Source organism: Rattus norvegicus, chromosome 3 (assembly GCF_021556685.1).
Source record: "Rattus norvegicus strain SHRSP/BbbUtx chromosome 3, alternate assembly SHRSP_T2T, whole genome shotgun sequence".
NCBI lineage: Eukaryota > Metazoa > Chordata > Mammalia > Rodentia > Muridae > Rattus > Rattus norvegicus.
Window position 1 is genome coordinate 90,117,230 of NC_141536.1, and position 18,609 is coordinate 90,135,838.

An 18,609-nucleotide genomic window follows, 5' to 3' on the forward strand; every position below is an offset into this window, starting at 1 on the left:
AAAGAAAGCACGTAGCACCGGAGCGGGCTAGGGAGGCGAGGCAGGCGCGCGCGCGCATCCCCGCGCGAAACCACCGCGCGCCCCACACTCCCGCGCGCAGGCCTGAACCCTGCCCTGCGCCAGCGAGGTCCTCGTTGAGGGAAACTTCCCTCCGCCCAGGGTCCCCAGATCTCGGAAAGGAAAGGTCGGGGAAATAGTCTTCTGACCACAGAAGGGACTAGACAATATCAGGGTCAATGTGCTGAGGAAGCTAGGTCTGCATCTTGGAAAGGCCCTCTGAGGATGAGCGCAGAGCCTTGTGCAGATTGTTCACTACTACTCAGGGACTGGCAGACTCCTGCCGGCCAGATCTACCCCCAAAGAATGCATGCTGCGTGGCCTGCTTGCAATGAAACGCTGGAGTAAATAAAACACATTGTAAACAGTTGTTACAGCCGTACTATGAGAAAGGCAGTGCACTGAGCTTTGGGACAACTACAGGTATTTCCAAAAAGTCTTGCCCAAATAGGAGAGCCGACTCTTCAGTCCATCCGTAGTGGAATGAAAGGACAGAGTCAGCTAAATTGCCCTTCTGCTCTTACCCTTGTTCTGCATCTGTACCCTTGAGCACGCTACCTAGTTCGTAGGTGCTTCGAACTCCCTTCAGTCAGTAAGTTATTTGCCCAGCATCCAGCATCCATGGCTTGCCAGCTACCATGTCAGGCAGTAGGCATATACGCAGTGAGGTAAATAAACTGACTACCAGACAATGCAAAAAGAAAGTCTCAGAGAAACTGTAAGGTAAAATGCTGGAAAGTGGGGATGGAGGTATTGCAGCAGCAGTAAACAGGATGAAAAGAGGCTTCGCTGAGAAGGTGACATTCGGGAGAGGACCAAAAGGAGGTCAAGGGACAAGGCAGGCTGGAGGAACAATCTAAAGAGATCCATAAGGGTGAAACCCTGGGGCTGGGCTGGACTGACTGGTGTGTTCCAGGCCCAGCAAACTGGAGGATGTTGAGAAATGGAATATAGCCCTCCCACTCTCTTCTCTCTCTTCTCTCTCTCTCTCTCTCTCTCTCTCTCTCTCTCTCTCTCTCTCTCTCACACACACACACACACACACACACAGAGAGAGAGAGACAGACAGACAGACAGACAGACAGACAGACAGAGACGGAGAGACAGACCTTGGTTCTGGAGAAGAGTTTACTCTCCCTCACCTGTGTCCCCAGGATAGCAGTAAGACCACGTTTTGCAGAAAATACATTTTACACACTAACTTCAGAGAGCAGGTATGTCCTATCATGCATTTTGGATTTGTTGAAATGCAGTAGTGCGGGTTCTTAAAATCAGAAATGCTCAAAAATATGAAAAACTTTTCTGCATATCAGCACCAAAAAAAAAAAAAAAAAAAAAAAAAAAAGTCCCAGGGCTGGTAGGATGGTCCATGGAGCAAAGCCACCTGCCACCAAGCCTGACTGATAACCTAAGTTTGATCCCTGGGACCCACCTACATGTAAGAGAAAAACAACTCCTGAGAGTTGTCCCTTGATCTTTATCTCCACATACTGAATGAATGAGGTAATAATTACGACTTGGGGACATGAGCACTAAATGACTTCAAATTTTCAGATCAGACATACTCAACCAATGAAGTATACACAAATACCCCAGATCCAGACAACTCTGAAATGTGCAGCACTTCTGGCCCCAAAGCATTTGAATGGGGGTACTCATCCTTTCCTGCTGGGCTTGTGATCACCCTTGCTCTCTGGTTAAATGTACTGTATTGTTTGGGATTGTTTTAAGGAACCTACAAGTCCGGGCAGTGGTTGCGCACACCTTTAATCCCAGCACTCAGGAAGCAGAGACAGGCAGATCCCTGAATTTGAGGCCAGCCTGGTCTACAGAATGAGTTCCAGGACAGCCAAGGCTACACAGAGAAACCTTGTCTTGAGGAGGTTGGGGCGGGGGAGGAATGGCAAGTGTTGATTCCTGGGGAGGAAGTGGGGACAGGGATGGTGGCCCAACATCTAGGCAAGGTCTGGCAGACAGATACAGAGATCAAGTGTGCCCAGCAGGGATGAGGAGGAGGCAGGAGAGCAGGGCTTGGGCATACACAACATGTTTCATTCAACAACAACACACGGAGAAATAGGACAGAAGAAGGAAGGGGCATTCGGGCCTATTCGTGGAAGGTTCTGGATACATCTGGGCTTTTCCTTAAAGAAGGGAAGAAAGGGAAGGTGGCTCACCAATCTACATGGCTCTCAGAGGAGCTAAGGACACAGAGAAAGGTATGACAAGGGAGAGCTCCAAACTTTCTAGGCACAGCTGCAGCCAGCTGTGAGACAGGTTGGATGAAGACAAAAGAGGCAGAAGAAATAAAAGATCCGAATAGAGAGAGGGCAGCATATAAAACAAGAGACACAGACTCGGCCAACACCACATTCTCCATGACAGTTCAAGGAGGAAGCAGAGCTCCTGCCAGAGGGTGGAGACACTCACTCTGCCTCGTAAATGGGACTCTCCCTTTGCTCTTTCTTGCCAGACTTAGACATGACACAGATTGCTTTTCAGTCTCTGGCTGTTAGGTTGAAAGGCTCTGTCCTCCAACAGGTCAGACCTGAGACCAGATACTATCATATCCCTCAAGAAGCTCGAAGTCCACTAAGCAAAGAAGGTGCACAGTGACCACTTTAGAACACGGTGTGATAAAGATCTGTGAGTATCACCCATCCCATGGGAACAGAGATATGAGCAGATCACCCATGCCCCCATGGAAACAGGGCTATGTCTGCCTGCAATAGGAAAAAGACGCAAGAACACCTAAAGTAGAAGTTTTTCAGGCGCAGCAAATGGACCAGATAGAAAGTCAAAAAGGTTGTAGCATCATGGTGGGAAAGGGAAGGTATCTAGTGAGGACAACACAGTGGGGTCTCAGGGAAGGGGATACCCTGCTTCAGGGCAGGGCAACCACAGTGGAGCAGATGCCAAGAGCCTGAGGCGCTGGGCTCCAGACCTTAGTCAGTAAGGGAGAGGCCTGATTCTGGAGAAGCAAAAATGTCATGACACTTACAGGGGACTGGGTTCGATGAGATAAGGTCTTAGCATAGCCCAGGCTGACTTGGAATACACTGTGTCATACAACCTAGGGTGGCCTCAACTGGTAGCAATTCTCCTGCCTCCGTTCCAGGGTGCAAGATGTATAGATATGAGTTAGCATGGCATTTCTGACGGACGAGTCATTGTTTGGCTAATAGACAAACCAACTCTTGTGTATTTAACATTTAACATCTGCCCTCTACTAGCTAGTGACTAAGGGAAATCATGTTTCTGTAAACCCCACTTATAAAGCCGAAGTGATCCAAGTAACTCCCACATGGGATTGTTTTAAGGACTGAGTTGATACATGTCAATCATTTAGATGTACACTTGACACACAGTAAGTGCTCAATCAATCTTATTATATATTATATGATAATCGCAGCCCTCTTAAACCATAAACTCTTGTATTTATTTTAATATTCTAACTTGAGGCTTTGGGACTTCCTTCGGGTTGTTTATTGTTTAGAGGGGCAGGTGTCATTTCAAGAATCTTTTCATTAAGTGGGCAGAGGAGCCCATCTCTCAGGAGTGATTTCAATCCCTGGGCTGAATATTCTGCCATTATTCTGGGGCACACGTCTCCCTGGCCTCTTTTTGCAACATGCAGCTGATGCTCCCAAATTATTTCACACCAGCATGCCTTCCCATTCTAGACGCTACTCCTCCTTTCCTCCTTCCTCCTTCCTCCTTCCTTCCTCCTCCTTCCTTCTTTCTTTCTTTCTTTTTTTTCTTTCTTTCTTTCTTTCTTTCTTTCTTTCTTTCTTTCTTTCTTTCTCTCTTTCTGCAGCCAACTGAGTTCTAAATTCTAGTGTCTGCAGTGAGCTAGGCCTTCCCTCCTCCCTCACTGAACTCAACCCTGAGGGGGGCAGACTGTAACCCCACCCCACCTCACCGCAGCGCTCCTCTTAGTGGGTAGAGGATGCTGGGAGGTGATGAGGAGCAGAGTGCCAGAGAGAAGGGTGGAGAGGTGGGCAAGGGATTTGCCCTGTAATGGTGAACTAAAATCTCTCCTAAAAACTGTGGTACCCTTTAGGATATATTTCGAATAACTCAGAGAGTCCTCGTTTTTAAGAAATGAAAGGAGGGCTGGAGAGATGAACCAGTAGTTAAGAGCACTTGCTGCTCTTGCAGAGGACCTGGGTTTGGGTCCCAGCGCCCACACTAGCAGTTTACAACCATCTGTAACTCCAGTTCCAGGGGATCTGATGCTGTCCTCTGGTCCCCAGAGAAATGCAGCATACACATTGTACCCACACATTCATGCAGGAAAGTATCCACATGCATAAAATAGAAGTAAAATATAAAGACTTTGTTTAAAATGGAAAGGATGTCTTTTTAATATGACAGTTTCTACAGAGACCATGAGACCTAAGACCCAGCCACCACAAAGCTATGAGGCCTAGGTTGTCTGCTTCCTCCATTAATGGGAGAAACTTTAAATAAAATTTAAATGTGGTTTCTCTGGCTTCTAATGCCCCTGATATAACTAGATATAACTGGGAAAGTGCCTTCCGGAGCCCTTCCTACACCTCACTGTCCTAACCCTGAGAAAAGTGCCTGATGTAGCATTGTGGGCACCTTGTAGAAAGAACTGCCTGGGAGGGTGAAAGAAACAGTTGAGTTAGCAATGCTGGAGGGCAGTGGGTAGCTATGAAAGAAAGCCAAGCAAAGAGGATCATGCCATGCCCCGCCCCGCCCCGCCCCGCCCCGCCCCGCCCCGCCCCGCCCCGCCCCGCCTACTGTGTAGAGTGAACTGACGGAGGGTGAGGCCAGAGGAGGCCATCTTGGTTAAATAAATTCTCACTGATCTCCCCTCCCCCAAGCTTAGCAAATTAATGTTTGCTGACTTGAATTAAACTTCTGGTTGACAACGTTTTCGCTCCCCCAGATTCTAGCTAATTATCCTCTAAGTCCTATAGTGGGAGCAGGCAGCATATTCTTTCCTTTAAGCCATCAAGGCCCATCTTGTCTTGGTATTTCTGATGCCCCTGGGATTCTCTAGTCAGAGTAAGGACATGGTCAGCTCCTTCTCCCCATTGACACTGTCAGGCTTGCTAATCTCTAGCTCCCTGATTCTTTTTAATTTTATTATTTTTTGTCAAGGTCTGTGGGGTAGGGACTGTTGGTGGGAAACGTTAGTGATTTACAACTAGCATCAAGCTTTGACTCCATCGACCCCTAACTCTTATCCTATAATCCCATCCCATAACTTCCGTACTCCTTTAAGGCCTCAAGAGTCACCCAAAATGGCCAAGGGTCTACCAAAGATGTCAAGGTTTCTACCCATGCCCTAACAAGTGTTTCCATTTAGATATTTATAGCTCCATTATATCCAAAGTGAAACCAGCCTTCGAATATATCATTGGTGAAAAGATAAATAAGTTTGGTACCGCAGAATATTCTTCCCCAGTAAGGAAGAACAGGGAATACTGTTATGTGCTACCACACCGAGGAACCCCGGGGATATGGCGCCAAATGAAAGAAGCCAATTACGGAGGCTACGTAGTCCATGATTCCATTTCTATGAATAGACAAGCGCAAAGATACCAAAAGCAAATTCCTTGCAAGAATTAAAAATTCTTGGATTTTTTTAAATCTAAGATTAAAAATGCTAAGTAGCAATACAGCACAAAGTTTCTTTCTAGGGTGATAGAAATATTCTGAAACTAGATTGTGGTGCAGGTTACATCATTCTGTAAGTATATTAAAATATATGTCATATTAACCCCACTAGAGATACAGTGGAGATTGAGCCCAGGGGCTCGACAGACTCCGTCTGAGGGCTTTACCTTGAGCTGCACCCCCAGCCTCATAAATCATGTCTTAATGAAGCTGTTCTAGAAAAGCTGGACACCTGACACAAGAGGCTCAATAAATCTTAGATGTTGTCACATTATTCTTCCTTGAGCACATAAAAGGGGAACAGAATTTGTACTTAAATTTTTATTTTAAAGTACTATCTTTTTTTGAAAGGTCATTAAGAAGTATATTATAGAATACAGACACATCCTAACAAGGATATTAGCACATCAGCAATAACTGTCATCCCCGGAAACAACCAGTTCTCCCTTTCACTTGCCAAAACGTCTGCTTTACAAGGAAATCAGGTTCAAGCATCTGGAACTAGAGGAATCCAACATCCATTTAGAAGCCACAGGAGAAACCTTAAATACCGTTTTTCATTGTAGAGTGCCACTTGTCTAACGATAGATGATTTTTGTACGGCAACCCAATCACGTTTGTCATTTCTTCAAATGGCCACTCGAGTCATCATTTTGGTCTTTACCCTATGGATGAAGCAAATCTCGATTGTCCCTAATATGTCTAATGTGATAGTCTATGAGGTTATGAAGATAAGTCAGACAAAATCCGTACCCTTGGGGGTCTCAGAATACAGAATAAAATTATAAAGCATTACCTGAGCTGTAGGTAAACTGACATGAAGTTTGGTTTCTTCCAGTGTTAGGCAAGGCTCACAAAGGATACCAGAGCTGAGGCTTGACAAGCAGACAAGATGTGGGCAAGAGAGGGGGCATTTCCGCCATGCAAAGATGCAGAAGTCTGAGTCTACAACTGCTAATGTAGCTCTTCTGTACAAGGAACCACAAGTTTGACTGAGGAAACCAATGACCTCCTCGGAGTTGGACAGTAACTCAAAGGCTGAATGTCAACATTTTTGAGCTTTGGAGAGCCTGGCCAGGACTCTTCTTGAGGCTGATGTTGATAGGCAGAGGTCTCTTTGGTCTACACCATATGTGTATATCACCTCCTTCCCCTGCTCCAAATGTCTTGCCATCTCCACTGCCACCAAATGGATGAAAAGTAGATTCTAGAAAGATCACTTAGGCAGAAAATGAGGTAGGAAGACACAGGCAGATTAGGGGACAGGACAGCAGTCACATAACACAAAGCCTCAGGTCTGAGCCAAGTTAAGGTGGGGAGGGGAGGAACTGTGTTGGCAATAGTGGCAACTTACTAATGCCAAGTGGAGGGGAAAGGAAGAGAGGAGAGAGTCAAGGAGCCATATATCTGAGAATAGAGGAAAAGTAGAGCAAGGAAGAAAGAACTGTTCTTTCCCTGAAGAGGGCACCTTGTAGGGATGTGTGCTGGGTGGGTCTAAGCAGTAGAGCATGGGAATGTCATAGGGAGGTCACCCAGAATCTGTTTCTAACAAACTCTACTACGCGATGCCCGTGCTGTTTGATGGACCACACATTTGGGTTACACAAGACACACGCTTTATTTAGCTTAGCCAAAGAACTCCTTTACAATAAAGATCCTGGACGTCACCAGCTTTTAAGAAGCTATTCCAGCCTCCTCGTGAGGACAAAACCGGGGTGGTTTCTTCTCTCCCCATGTAGGACAATAGAGTTCCCCAAATCACTGTGCCCTGAAATGCAATGCTCATCTTCCCCCACTTAAGTCCCTAGTTTTTAGCTAATGGTGCATCACAGAAGCCAGTGTGTACACTTCCACTCCCAGGAACAATGTTAAAGCCAGGCGCAGGCCTTTAATCCCAGCACTCTGTTGGCAGAGGCAGGCAGATCTCCAAGACCAACTTGTCCTATACAGGGAGATCTAGGCGAGCCAGAACTACACAGTAGGACCTGGTCTAAGAGAGGGTTAGGTGCAGGGAGGGAGGGAAGGAAGAAAGGGAGGGTGGGGGAGGAAAGGAATGAAGGAAGGACTAAGCATGTCAAGGTCCAACCCTGTACCTTTTCCCTTTTCCATGAGGGAAGCATGTTCAATATTCCTAAGTCCTTCAGCCAGGGCCCTAAAAATGAACAAGACTGCAGCACATAGCTGTAGTCAGCACTGCTAGATGAGACTTATCCTCAGCTCCTGAAGCACTGGGGGTTATCTGTTGCCAGAGCACAACTTTTAAAGCCAACTAATAGTGAGAAACAGGCACAGTGTAGTCAAAAAATGATTTTATTTTAGTGAAAAGTTATTGAACTGTCAAACCAAGGAGCTATACAATAAGGCGTGGGGTTGTTGTAATTGTTTCGGTGATTTGAATGCACGTTATGAGGAGAGCTTAAAGAGTATCAGCCTTGGCTCCAGGGGTCTGGCTCCAGCACCCTTTCTGGGAATGGTCGTCACAGGCCCCAGCCTCTTAACTTGACTTAGGGACATCAGCGGGAAAGTCTGAAGGCAGAGGTGGGCCGGACGCGGTTTGTATCAGCCTGTGAGAGCTGATTACTAAACTCCCAGGAATTTTGTGAGCGACTTGTTAAACAGTCATTCTTCTTAAATTGAATTACAAAAGTCACAATTAAACACCATTAAAAATCAATTGTTGACACAGGCAGTGTTCACATTCTGTGGTTACCATGTGCATGAATTTCATTTAGCACCATTTAGTTAAGTAACACTAATTTGCCTGTAATGTGGACTCATTTTTTGTTGTCACAGTATAGTGTCAATGGCTACATAAACAACCTTTGTTAACCCTTCAGTCTACAAATCACTAATACTCATGCCTCCCACACAGTGGACAGTCACACTATGTTCTTCAAAGACTCTCATGAGTAGCCATTGCTCATCTGTCATTCAGTCCCAGCAGACAAAGGGGGTGTGGTTGGGTAACCTTTCAGTGTTCCAGAGTAATAAGCTACAGAAAATTCTACCAATCTGGATATTCAGGAGCTTGGGAGGTGTCTCAGTGGGGAGAGCACTTCCTGTGAAAGTCAGAGGACCTGGATTGAAATTCCGCAGAAGCCATGTGGCAGCTGGGAAAAGCTGTGTGCGCCTACAATCCCAACACTGGGAGTAGGGTGGGAGACGGAGAAGAGTTTCAGGATCAATGAGAAGGAACCTGACCTAAAAGCTGAGGTGGAGACGGACAGACAGACAAACACCTGTATCCTCTTCTGGTCTGTGTTTTTACAAGGGCCTGTACACACCTGCCCACATGTACACATAACTCTACACACACACACACACACACACACACACACACACACACACAGAGAGAGAGAGAGAGAGAGAGAGAGAGAGAGAGAGAGAGAGAGAGAGAGAGAGAGAGGCTTGTCTTGCAAAGGGCAGTGACAACAGAGGCAGAGGCAGACACTAGACTAAAGGAAACTGAACTCAGAGAACCAGTAGCTGATGGTGGGAAGGCTGCCACATGCGCTGTGTGGATTATTAGATAAATCTGGGGGACTTGGGAAGGACGAATTCATCCACATAAACAAGTGAATTCTGTCGAGAAACACGAAGACAGATTTCCTACGGAGGAAATGATCCTGGAGATAAGCAACACACTCAAGTATGAAATCCAAGAGACCCACCCACCTTAGTCAAGAACGTAACGACTGGCCAAGGAATAGACAAGGTATTGCACAACCGAGGCGGGGTAAGGCAAACCACTCTTCAAAAGGGCAATATTTTACATTACCCCACAGAAGCTTCACCTTCCTCAGCTCATTTCTGTAAATATTTCAACCATGATAGGGGCCTTTGTAATACCTTCATACAGGTCAGGAAACAACTTTGATTGTCTTCTATTGATAACTTTGCAGGGACGGCTTGCACTCACCACTTTGCACTAACTGGCACATATCCTATTATCTCCATGCTCGAGGTTACTTCTGTCTGTTAGATTTCTATAAAGTGTCTCCTCTCTTCATGTGCAATGATATCAGGCAAGTGGCTTACGAAAGCATTTGCCCGATGGGTTGGCAAACACTTGACAGGCTGCCTTCTTGACTGTCTAGAATTAAATAAAAACGAACCTGGCATCTGCCTCTAATTCCAGTCCTCAGAAGACTGAAGACGAGAGAGAGAGAGAGAGAGAGAGAGAGAGAGAGAGGGAAAAATGGTGTTGGGGAGACCATTAATGCAAATTTGTCTCACTAATAGCTGGACAGGAAAACACGTTACAGTGCATGGGGGGCAGGGCACAAACACTCATGCACCAACCATACTTGTTCATCAAAAACATCTAATAAATCAGCTGGGTTAAACCAGCCAGTAATGAAATAGTCATGGTCTGATTTTTTTTTTTTTTGTCAAATCATGGATAGATTTAGACTTATGCCACATATACAAGAGTTTGGCAAAATGTAACCAACATCCTTTGATTCCATCCTATGAAAACCAAGGTGGAATTAGAAAATATAAGTACTTGCTGTATGCTACTGTATTCTCTATATTCACCTCTAGCAAACTGTCCCCCTTTCCCTGTGGGCCAGTAAACATTTACTGGACATAGAAGACATAGTCAGGACGTGTCTAAAGGACAAAACTATAACACTGCTTTTTTCTGTGTCATCAACTACACAGTGTCTCTGAGCCTTTTCATTCTTCTTAGGGAGGTAAAAAGAGATAATCTAGGCTTCAATAAACGATTCACTTCTCCTTCCAAAGCTGCCAAGTCCTAGGTTTTATTTCCTTTTGGAGACAAAACAATCTATATATACTTCTGACTCTTGCGAGCCCATATGGCAGTAGAAGGGTAGATGAGCACATAGACGTCTTCCTTCAATAGACTTGGAGCACTGTCACTTTAAAAACTATTTGTAAAAGTAAAAGCCCCCTCACATTGTACCATATTGTCCCTGGGACATGAATATACTGCCCATAGTTCTGCTTCGTTATTTTAGAGATTACAGAACATACGTTCAACAAACACTTTCTCCCCCTGCTGGCCAGTTTGTAACATTGCATTATATTGAAAAGAGTGACCAACTATTAAATTGCTCATAATGACCAACTATTAAACTGACCTGATGTAACTTGGTGTATAGTATACATTTTTATTGAATTCGTTGCCAACATTTGCCTTACGAGGAAAGTATTAGTCGTTGTTTACTGGGTCTGCCAGGCCTGGAGTGGAGCCTCCATGCTATCTGCTGATTTCATCTTTCTCCAGCCATCATCCCCATCTGCTCAGTCATTGTTGCTGGGTTTGCAACCCCTCACTGCCATCCCCCCGACCCCTAACTCTTTCACTTAACAAAATAAACTGAAGTCCAAACCAAAATTATAATTTAAAAATATAAGTTATATCTAGTGTAAGCCTCCAAATTTCATTCAACAGATGACTGTTAAATTTAATCCCCTAAGAAAATCTCTGTGTATGAGTGTTTTGCTTGCATGTGTGCCTGTGTACCTCCTGCAATGCGGTGCCTTCAGAAGCAAGAAAAAGGAAGTCCGTTCGTTTTCCCTGTTGCTGGAGTTGCAGACAGTTGTGAACTACTGCTGTGTGGGTGCTGGGAACTAACCCAGGCTCTCTGCAAGAGCAGTCAGTGTCCTTAACCACTGAACCATCCCGCAGCCCCAAACTTTTTAGTTAGCAAATATTTTAGCACCTACTACAGTCAGACACAAAGCAAATGTCAAAGATATAACATCTTCAAGATAAAAATGGGGCAAATCAGAGTTTCCAGGCAGTGAGACAAGACTGGATGAAAGAAGGGATGAGAGCCATGGTAATGTCTCCTATCTGCAGGTTAAATGGTACCGACATTCTAAATAAGAAAAAGCGTGTAAGTGGTAAGCATGATATGAAATGCTCAGAAAGTTAAGATGTATTCATCTATGTACTGATGTACTATGTACTCTGTCCTATGCCTGAATGATGGAAGAGGGCATCGGATCCCACTACAGATGGTTGTGAGCCACTATATGGTGCTGGGAATAGAACTCAGAACCTCTGGAAGAGCTGTCTCTAAAACCCTCCAAATGCTCAGAATTTAATAAAATATTGTATTTACAGAAGAAAGGCTGGAGAAATGTCTCATCAGTTAAGAGTCTTGTGAAGGACCCGGGCTCTTCCCAGTATCAACATAGCAGCTCACAGCCATCAGCAACTGTAGTTCCAAGGGACACAGCACCTTCTTTTACCCTTTACAGATACCAAGCATGCACGTGGTGCACATACATACATGCATGCAAAAACAGTGGGACACATGCAAAAAGTAAAAATAAATCCTTTTTTGAAGGAAAAAAAGGAAGCAATCTCTTTGTATTCTCCATCTCTAATGGTTAGAACAAAACTGATCACTTTACATTGAGAGTATGGGCACTAAAACATTGGAGGTTTGTAAATTGTACAAAAAAAAAAAAAACCTTGTTATAAGTCTGAAGTAGAAAACAGTAGAAACTGGGCCAACAAAATAGCTCACTGGGTAAAAGGCGCTTGGCATGACCCAAGTCTGGTCCCCGGAGCCAGTGTAAACACAGGAGACTACCAACTGCACAACACTGTTCTGACTTCCACATGTGCACTGTGGCCTATGTTCTCATGTGCACATGCATACAAACAACATGTACACACACACACACACACACACACACACACACACACACACACAAAGATTTTTTTGTCTGCATGTATAGTAACTATTAAAACTGTCTTTTTTTAAAAAATGTTTCTCTGAATTTTCCAGGCATGTTACAACATGTACTATTTTCTATGATAGAAAATATATTACTTTTTTATTTCATATGACTATGCTTATCATATATAATCCATAGGTTTAGTTAGATACAACAATGCCATCATCATAAGCAGCACAAAAACCCGTGACCTGGACCAGAGATTTAATAAAAGCTAAGATTATGGGGGGAAAACAGAAGAAAACTTTTAAAACTTCACGATCACAAAGTAAAAATGCAAACGGGGGGGGGGGGGAGAATGGTGATAAATTTGGGCTTTATCCAAATTTAAAACTTTCTCTCTTCCAAATACTGTGTTAAACTAAAAGGCAGCTGGGTGTGATGGTACACCGCAGTAGGACCTAGAGTTCCAGGCCAGCCTGGGCTACAGAGTTCAAGGTCAAACTGGCTACATAGTGAGACCATGTATCCAGAAAGGGAAAGGATACATTATATTCCTAATACGAACTTCTTAATCAAAGACAGCTACTCGCCTCCCAATCTTGTGTGGACTTCACACCATTGTCAAGTGTCTTTGTGTCTGTAGCCAGGCCTACTCTCCATGGGTCAACTAGAGTTAAATTTAAAAAACACAGATTGGGTTGCATTTGAGCTCCTAAAGTCCTTTCATAGCCTCTCAGTGTCTGGACTTAAGTCTGCACCCCCTTTCTTTGGGAAGGCTCATGTCCACCCCCGCAGTGGCATTCCGTCTCTAGCATGCCCCCCCATACACTGAGCTCTATCAGAGTGGTCGCCTCCCCTTTTTTGTTCACATTAAAGCTCATGTGGGAGCTAAGGATTTATGCTGTTTTCTCCCTTGTGTGGCTAGCATTCTATGCACCTCCTATGCCATGGTGTTGGCACTGACTTGCTTGGTCTCCCTACCACGGTGGAGTAAGGCAATGGACCTTCTGCTCTGGTCAGTGATAAACACTCAGCACTAGGAACATAGAAATTTCCTAACTATTTTGAACGGCTCATGGCGGACTTATGGTGTGCGGATACTGGTTTAAGTGTTCACTCCAAGACATTTGCATGTTGTTACCCTTTACCCCTTCAGAAACAATTTCTATAGTCCTAGATCCACTGAAATAGTGCAGTACTCCTCGGTATTCCCTGAAGTTGAGGATCCTCTCAGGCAATTACAAACTCGAGATTTCATGTAAATCTCAGGGCAGGTTTGAGTCTTAGTGACAGCTTTTTTGTCATTGCTGCTGTTTGTTTGTTAAGATCCCAACCTCACAATGACTAAAGCAAAAGTGTAAGGTTAGAAGACAACTAGAATCTTCACATACTTCAAGTGTAGATTAATTCCGGGATTTTGGAATACCATGTGGTAGTGTCTAAAGAAGTGAAGTATGGATGTCCCCTACAATCTACTAATTCTATACCTGCATATATATATACACCGTGTATACTGCATGTGCTTTCCAAAAGATGGACAATACCATCCACCATACTCCAAATACCTAAAAAGAGCAAACTTATTCAAATGACCATCAACAAAACCAGCATATGCAAACAAAAAAACTCTACAGAGCCGTGGGTATAAATGTAATTATGTATAATCTGGGAGACTCTCACCAACAAAACATTGAAAGAAGCAAAGACTGAAACAACTGATCTACTTTATACTTCAGTTAAAGGCTTATAGAGAAAGAAATATGTATTCACCGGTGTGTCTTGGCTCAGCACCAACGGTCCCGAGTCACTGTTCTGCTCTAAGGAGTGCTTTCCCACACGTAACTGCAGACCTGGGTCTGGAGTTAAGGACTGGAGAATAAGATGCCATTTGAGAAGTTAACTCGAACTGACCTGGGGCAACCACATTCTTTCAGAATTTCATGCTGTACTTTTCAAAAACCACCCATGACCTCCCTGTTCTCCACCCATGGACAGCACACATAATACTTCCCTCAAAAATATTTGAGAAAAATCATGTTTTAAAGAAAAATGGGCCATGGCTATCCTGTGGTTTCAGGTGTGGCAGATGACAGTTTGAAAAGAAAGGTGGGGAGCTGACTTGTGGGTGGCCTGGCTCTATCTCGGACGCATACTGGCTGGCAGCCAGACTTTGGGCACAAACAAGTTGTACTGTGTCCTCCTCACCTAACAAAATTCTTATCCCAACTCTGTGCATCAAATAAGTGCCAGTGATGACGTAACTGGGTAATGCCAATCTTTCCCACCTCTACCCTCAAGAAATACTGGAGTGGAAAAACAGTCAGCAAGCTGTTTGCTGCAATATATATATTTTAATTCAAAGTGAATCAACAGTAATACACCATAAATTCTTATTTTGACACTCACCAAAATAGTCACCTGGAAAACCCGCTTTTTGTGACAAAGTACAGAAGGCTTGGTCACATTTAAATCACTGAGAACTAGAGAGAAATACTATCGCAAACTGTAATAGACATTACATCCATAAAAGTTTTCCCAGTCCTTATTGTAATATTGCACAGTGCAACTGCTACATGGCAAACTAGTGTAGCACAGAAGTCAAAGCAAATCAAACCAAGACAGAAGCCACGCGAGTAAAACTGTTCAACAGTTAATAGTTCAAACTAAGTCATCGAATCTGTCATTGGGATCATTAAAATGAATCTTCCTACACCTTGCAGTGTATGATTTAACTTTTACAGAACACAAGCCAAGTTTAAAATCAGCAGTAGAGATATTAAAATGAAAAGATTTGCTAATAGAGTAATATATTAAATACCCTGAAGGAAAAAACCTAAATATCAAAATAACTGATTAAAAATTCACTTGCAAAATTAGCACACAAATATGCAACTTGGAAATCATGCAGTGTTTTATTTAAGAAAACATTAAAATAAAACTATTAAAATAGTTTTAGAGGGGGTAAAATCCAGATCCTTCTGCCAATTTGCTAAAATTAGACTTCAGGGGGATCTTGAAGTCTTAAGTTTTGAAATACATTAAAAAGCCCATGATTGCAGTGAATTAAGAGCAGTGCACTCGACAGTGACATGCCTTTAGAAAGCATTACTGCGGTATGAAAATGCTGACTGTCACCCTCTACAGTCAACTTAACAAGGCTGCTCCACTCATGAACTTAAAAGCAGAAAGAAAGAGCATCTTCTTAGGCAGTAAGCACAGCTTACAGGCCACTTTTCTCCCTGTTGTGACATAATCAATCTGTGGACTTGGTGATTCTGAAACATCCATCCATCGCCAGCACTGAATCTTTTCCAAGAAGTGAGGCCATTAGCTCGCATGAGGAGGCCGTGGCGGGCAGCAGTTACTTACTGACTCCACAGACGTGTTGCCTGTAAATCGTCTTTAAGTTAATCTCAGTCCACTCCTTTTTGTAACGTGTGTTATATATATTTCTATTTATATAAAATGCATAGAATCAATTACTAAAAACACTGAGACCTGTGGGGGAATCAAGTCCTTCATTTTCAGTGACTAAAAATGTGCTGCTGGTTTTTATCTTATGATCTAATACTGTAATTTTTAAAATCAACTTCAGGCACGTTTATGTCATGGATGATTGTTAAATAAAACACTGCTTGTGTCATGGAGTAAAGAAAAATGTTATCACTCTTAGCTTACCATCAGCGCATACTAGAACTGTACTTGTGGTATGCAACGTGCTTAGGAAGGAAATGCTGTCAGTCCAAAACATTTGGAGTTCTACACTCAAATGTTTTGTACTGTTTATTCCAGTAAATGCTGTAAGATTATATTCCAGACTTTTAAGGAAAAAAAAAAAGTTAAGTCAAGCCTGCAAGATACAGCTTTCTCATGTGTCTACAATGCCAGTATGAAAATAAAAAAATTAAGTTACATTGATACATCCAAGTTTGTATATGCCGTAATGAACACAAACATTAATAGATAAAATACTGATGCAAATAACACACCCCAAAATAACATAGGCAATTGTTTCCATCATTTACAATACAGTAGTTACAATGACACTCCAAACAGAAAAGCAAAGTAAAAAAAAAAATCAAAACCCCAGCTTCTATCTTGTGTAATTAGACTTATACAGAAATTAGAAAGCTAAATAACAACTAGTTAATCACCTAATTTCACAGCTATCTGAAGTGGCAATCGTTATATAGCAGCTTATCTATGATACATTCAAGATAAATGATACAATTTATTACTTGCCTGTAAGCTAAAACACAGCCTTGGTTTAATACCTTTCCTTAAATTCCACCTCTACACTACAATATACTTGAGGTCTATGCAAAATGTAGCTACCTTTTATATAAGAAATGGATGATTAAGTCTTTGGTGCTGTAAAAGCAACTTCATTTAAACATCACCACCATCACCACCAAGGGGAGAGGGGGAGGGAAAAACCCAATACACACTTCCTAAGAGAAAAAGCATGTAATTTCTGTCCCTGACGGAATGTATTAAATAAGCAAACACCACCAACAAGCAAAAACGAGTACTACAATGTAAAAATACTTAAGAATAACCAAAACCAAAACCTCCTCACATGCATAAATGAAAAATTGCACACAAAGAACTCACATCTTTTCAAGCTTCAATAGTAAATATTCTGCTACTAATGTGTTAAATACTGCATGGTCTGCCCAAGCAAGAAAGAGCACATCATGGGTCGATGAGCATTTGCATTTTCTTTCATTATCTACTCAAGTCATGCCTACTGCACCTCTAACCATTTTATCAAGTCCAATTATACAGCAAACACTCCCAAAATAAACTTAGGTTGTATTGCAGTTTCCCTTAATAGTATATAAAATGCTGTGCTGTGTGTGACAGGTATCAACTATCCATTAGTTACTGAATCAAGTTTTCTTAAGCACTACGAACGGCTTGCTTTTCTTGAAGCTAGATCATTCTGAAAAAAATCAGGCAGCAGAATTCAGCTATAGCAAACATGCTGCCCTCTTAATAAGGAAAAAGCAGCTACTATCTGAAATCATACCACACAAAACCAAAAGGAACATTACTCTACTGAAAGAGAACTCAGGAGTAGGTCTGAATTTTAAGTGCTGCAGTCCAACATTTACAGATAGGTAATAACTTCAACAACCTCAAATATTTAAGGCACTATGTGTGGGAACGGTTTACAATGCAGCTGAGATTATTACAACAACATTAAGAGCCAAGTCTAGGCAACATTTTGCCCATGCAAAAGACACATGCAATGTAAAGAACAATAGCTCAATTGCTTAGGTTAAGTGCCCCAACATGTACACACGAAGACACAGACGATACACTTCACTCATAGGCTGGAATTCTGACACATGTGCATCTGTTGCTCTAAGTCTAGACACAGAATGGCTTCCCAAAGGTGGACGTGTCTTGCACTAGTTAGAAGGCAATTTTATAAAAAATAGCAGGAGCAAAACTGGAATTTTGCTCCCATAAGTCACCTGTCTATAGAGTTACTACATAAGAAGATACATGACCAAAGACAAGTTATACCAAATGTGCAAAACACATTAAAAGTGAGTTTTTTAAAGCTCAAAGTTGTTTAAATTGCACCCAAGTCTACATGATTCAAAAATAATTTTCTTGTGCCATGGCTAATATTTATTAAATACCATGTTTTTATTTTTAATCAAACGTTTGTATCATTGAGCTTCCTCAATAAACTGCTTTCGAGTTTTCACATATATGGATACTGGCTGAGTTTTGTTGGACTCAATGGAAATCCAGTATATGCAGGCGATGCTGCAATGTAAGAATGTGGAGGGAAGATTGGTTTGTACTGAGTCTGATGAATGGTCGGGGATGGTAACAGGCGGGGATTTATGCCCACGGGGACTTGGTGAACTATGCCACTGGGATGGGAGATATTGTAAGTTGGATGCTGTAACATAGGTCTTGAGGTACACGGAGAGGCTAGGAGGTGGGCCACGGGTGCAGCACTACTGAGGGCAGTTGATGGCGGGTACGGAAGCAGAGTGGGCTGTCCTCCGAGGTGCGCACTTCCAGCCAGATGGGCATGCACTGCTGTGTGGTTGGGACTTCCGTGAGAAAGAGTGAATGGATTACTGGTAACACTAGTAGGAATATATGCTTGCTGTCTTCGATGCCCCAAGTTTCCATTCCATTCTTGATGCCCAGTTCCGAAATGCTGAACCTAATCACAAAGAAAAACATGACTGAACCGCACATTTT

At 42.9% G+C, this 18,609-nt stretch overlaps 1 protein-coding gene across 11 annotated transcripts in view; it reads right to left on the reverse strand.

Annotated features, from left to right (window-relative positions):
* Positions 1-14,706: 14,706 nt before the first annotated feature.
* Positions 14,707-18,609, reverse strand: part of Hipk3 (homeodomain interacting protein kinase 3) — a 70,033-nt gene continuing 66,130 nt past the window's right edge. For all 11 annotated transcript variants that reach the window (XM_087654672.1, XM_087654669.1, XM_087654671.1 and 8 more), the window contains 1 exon segment: positions 14,707-18,571. In XM_087654672.1, the coding sequence (XP_087510798.1) occupies positions 18,095-18,571 (477 nt within the window). In that variant the 3' untranslated portion in view covers positions 14,707-18,094.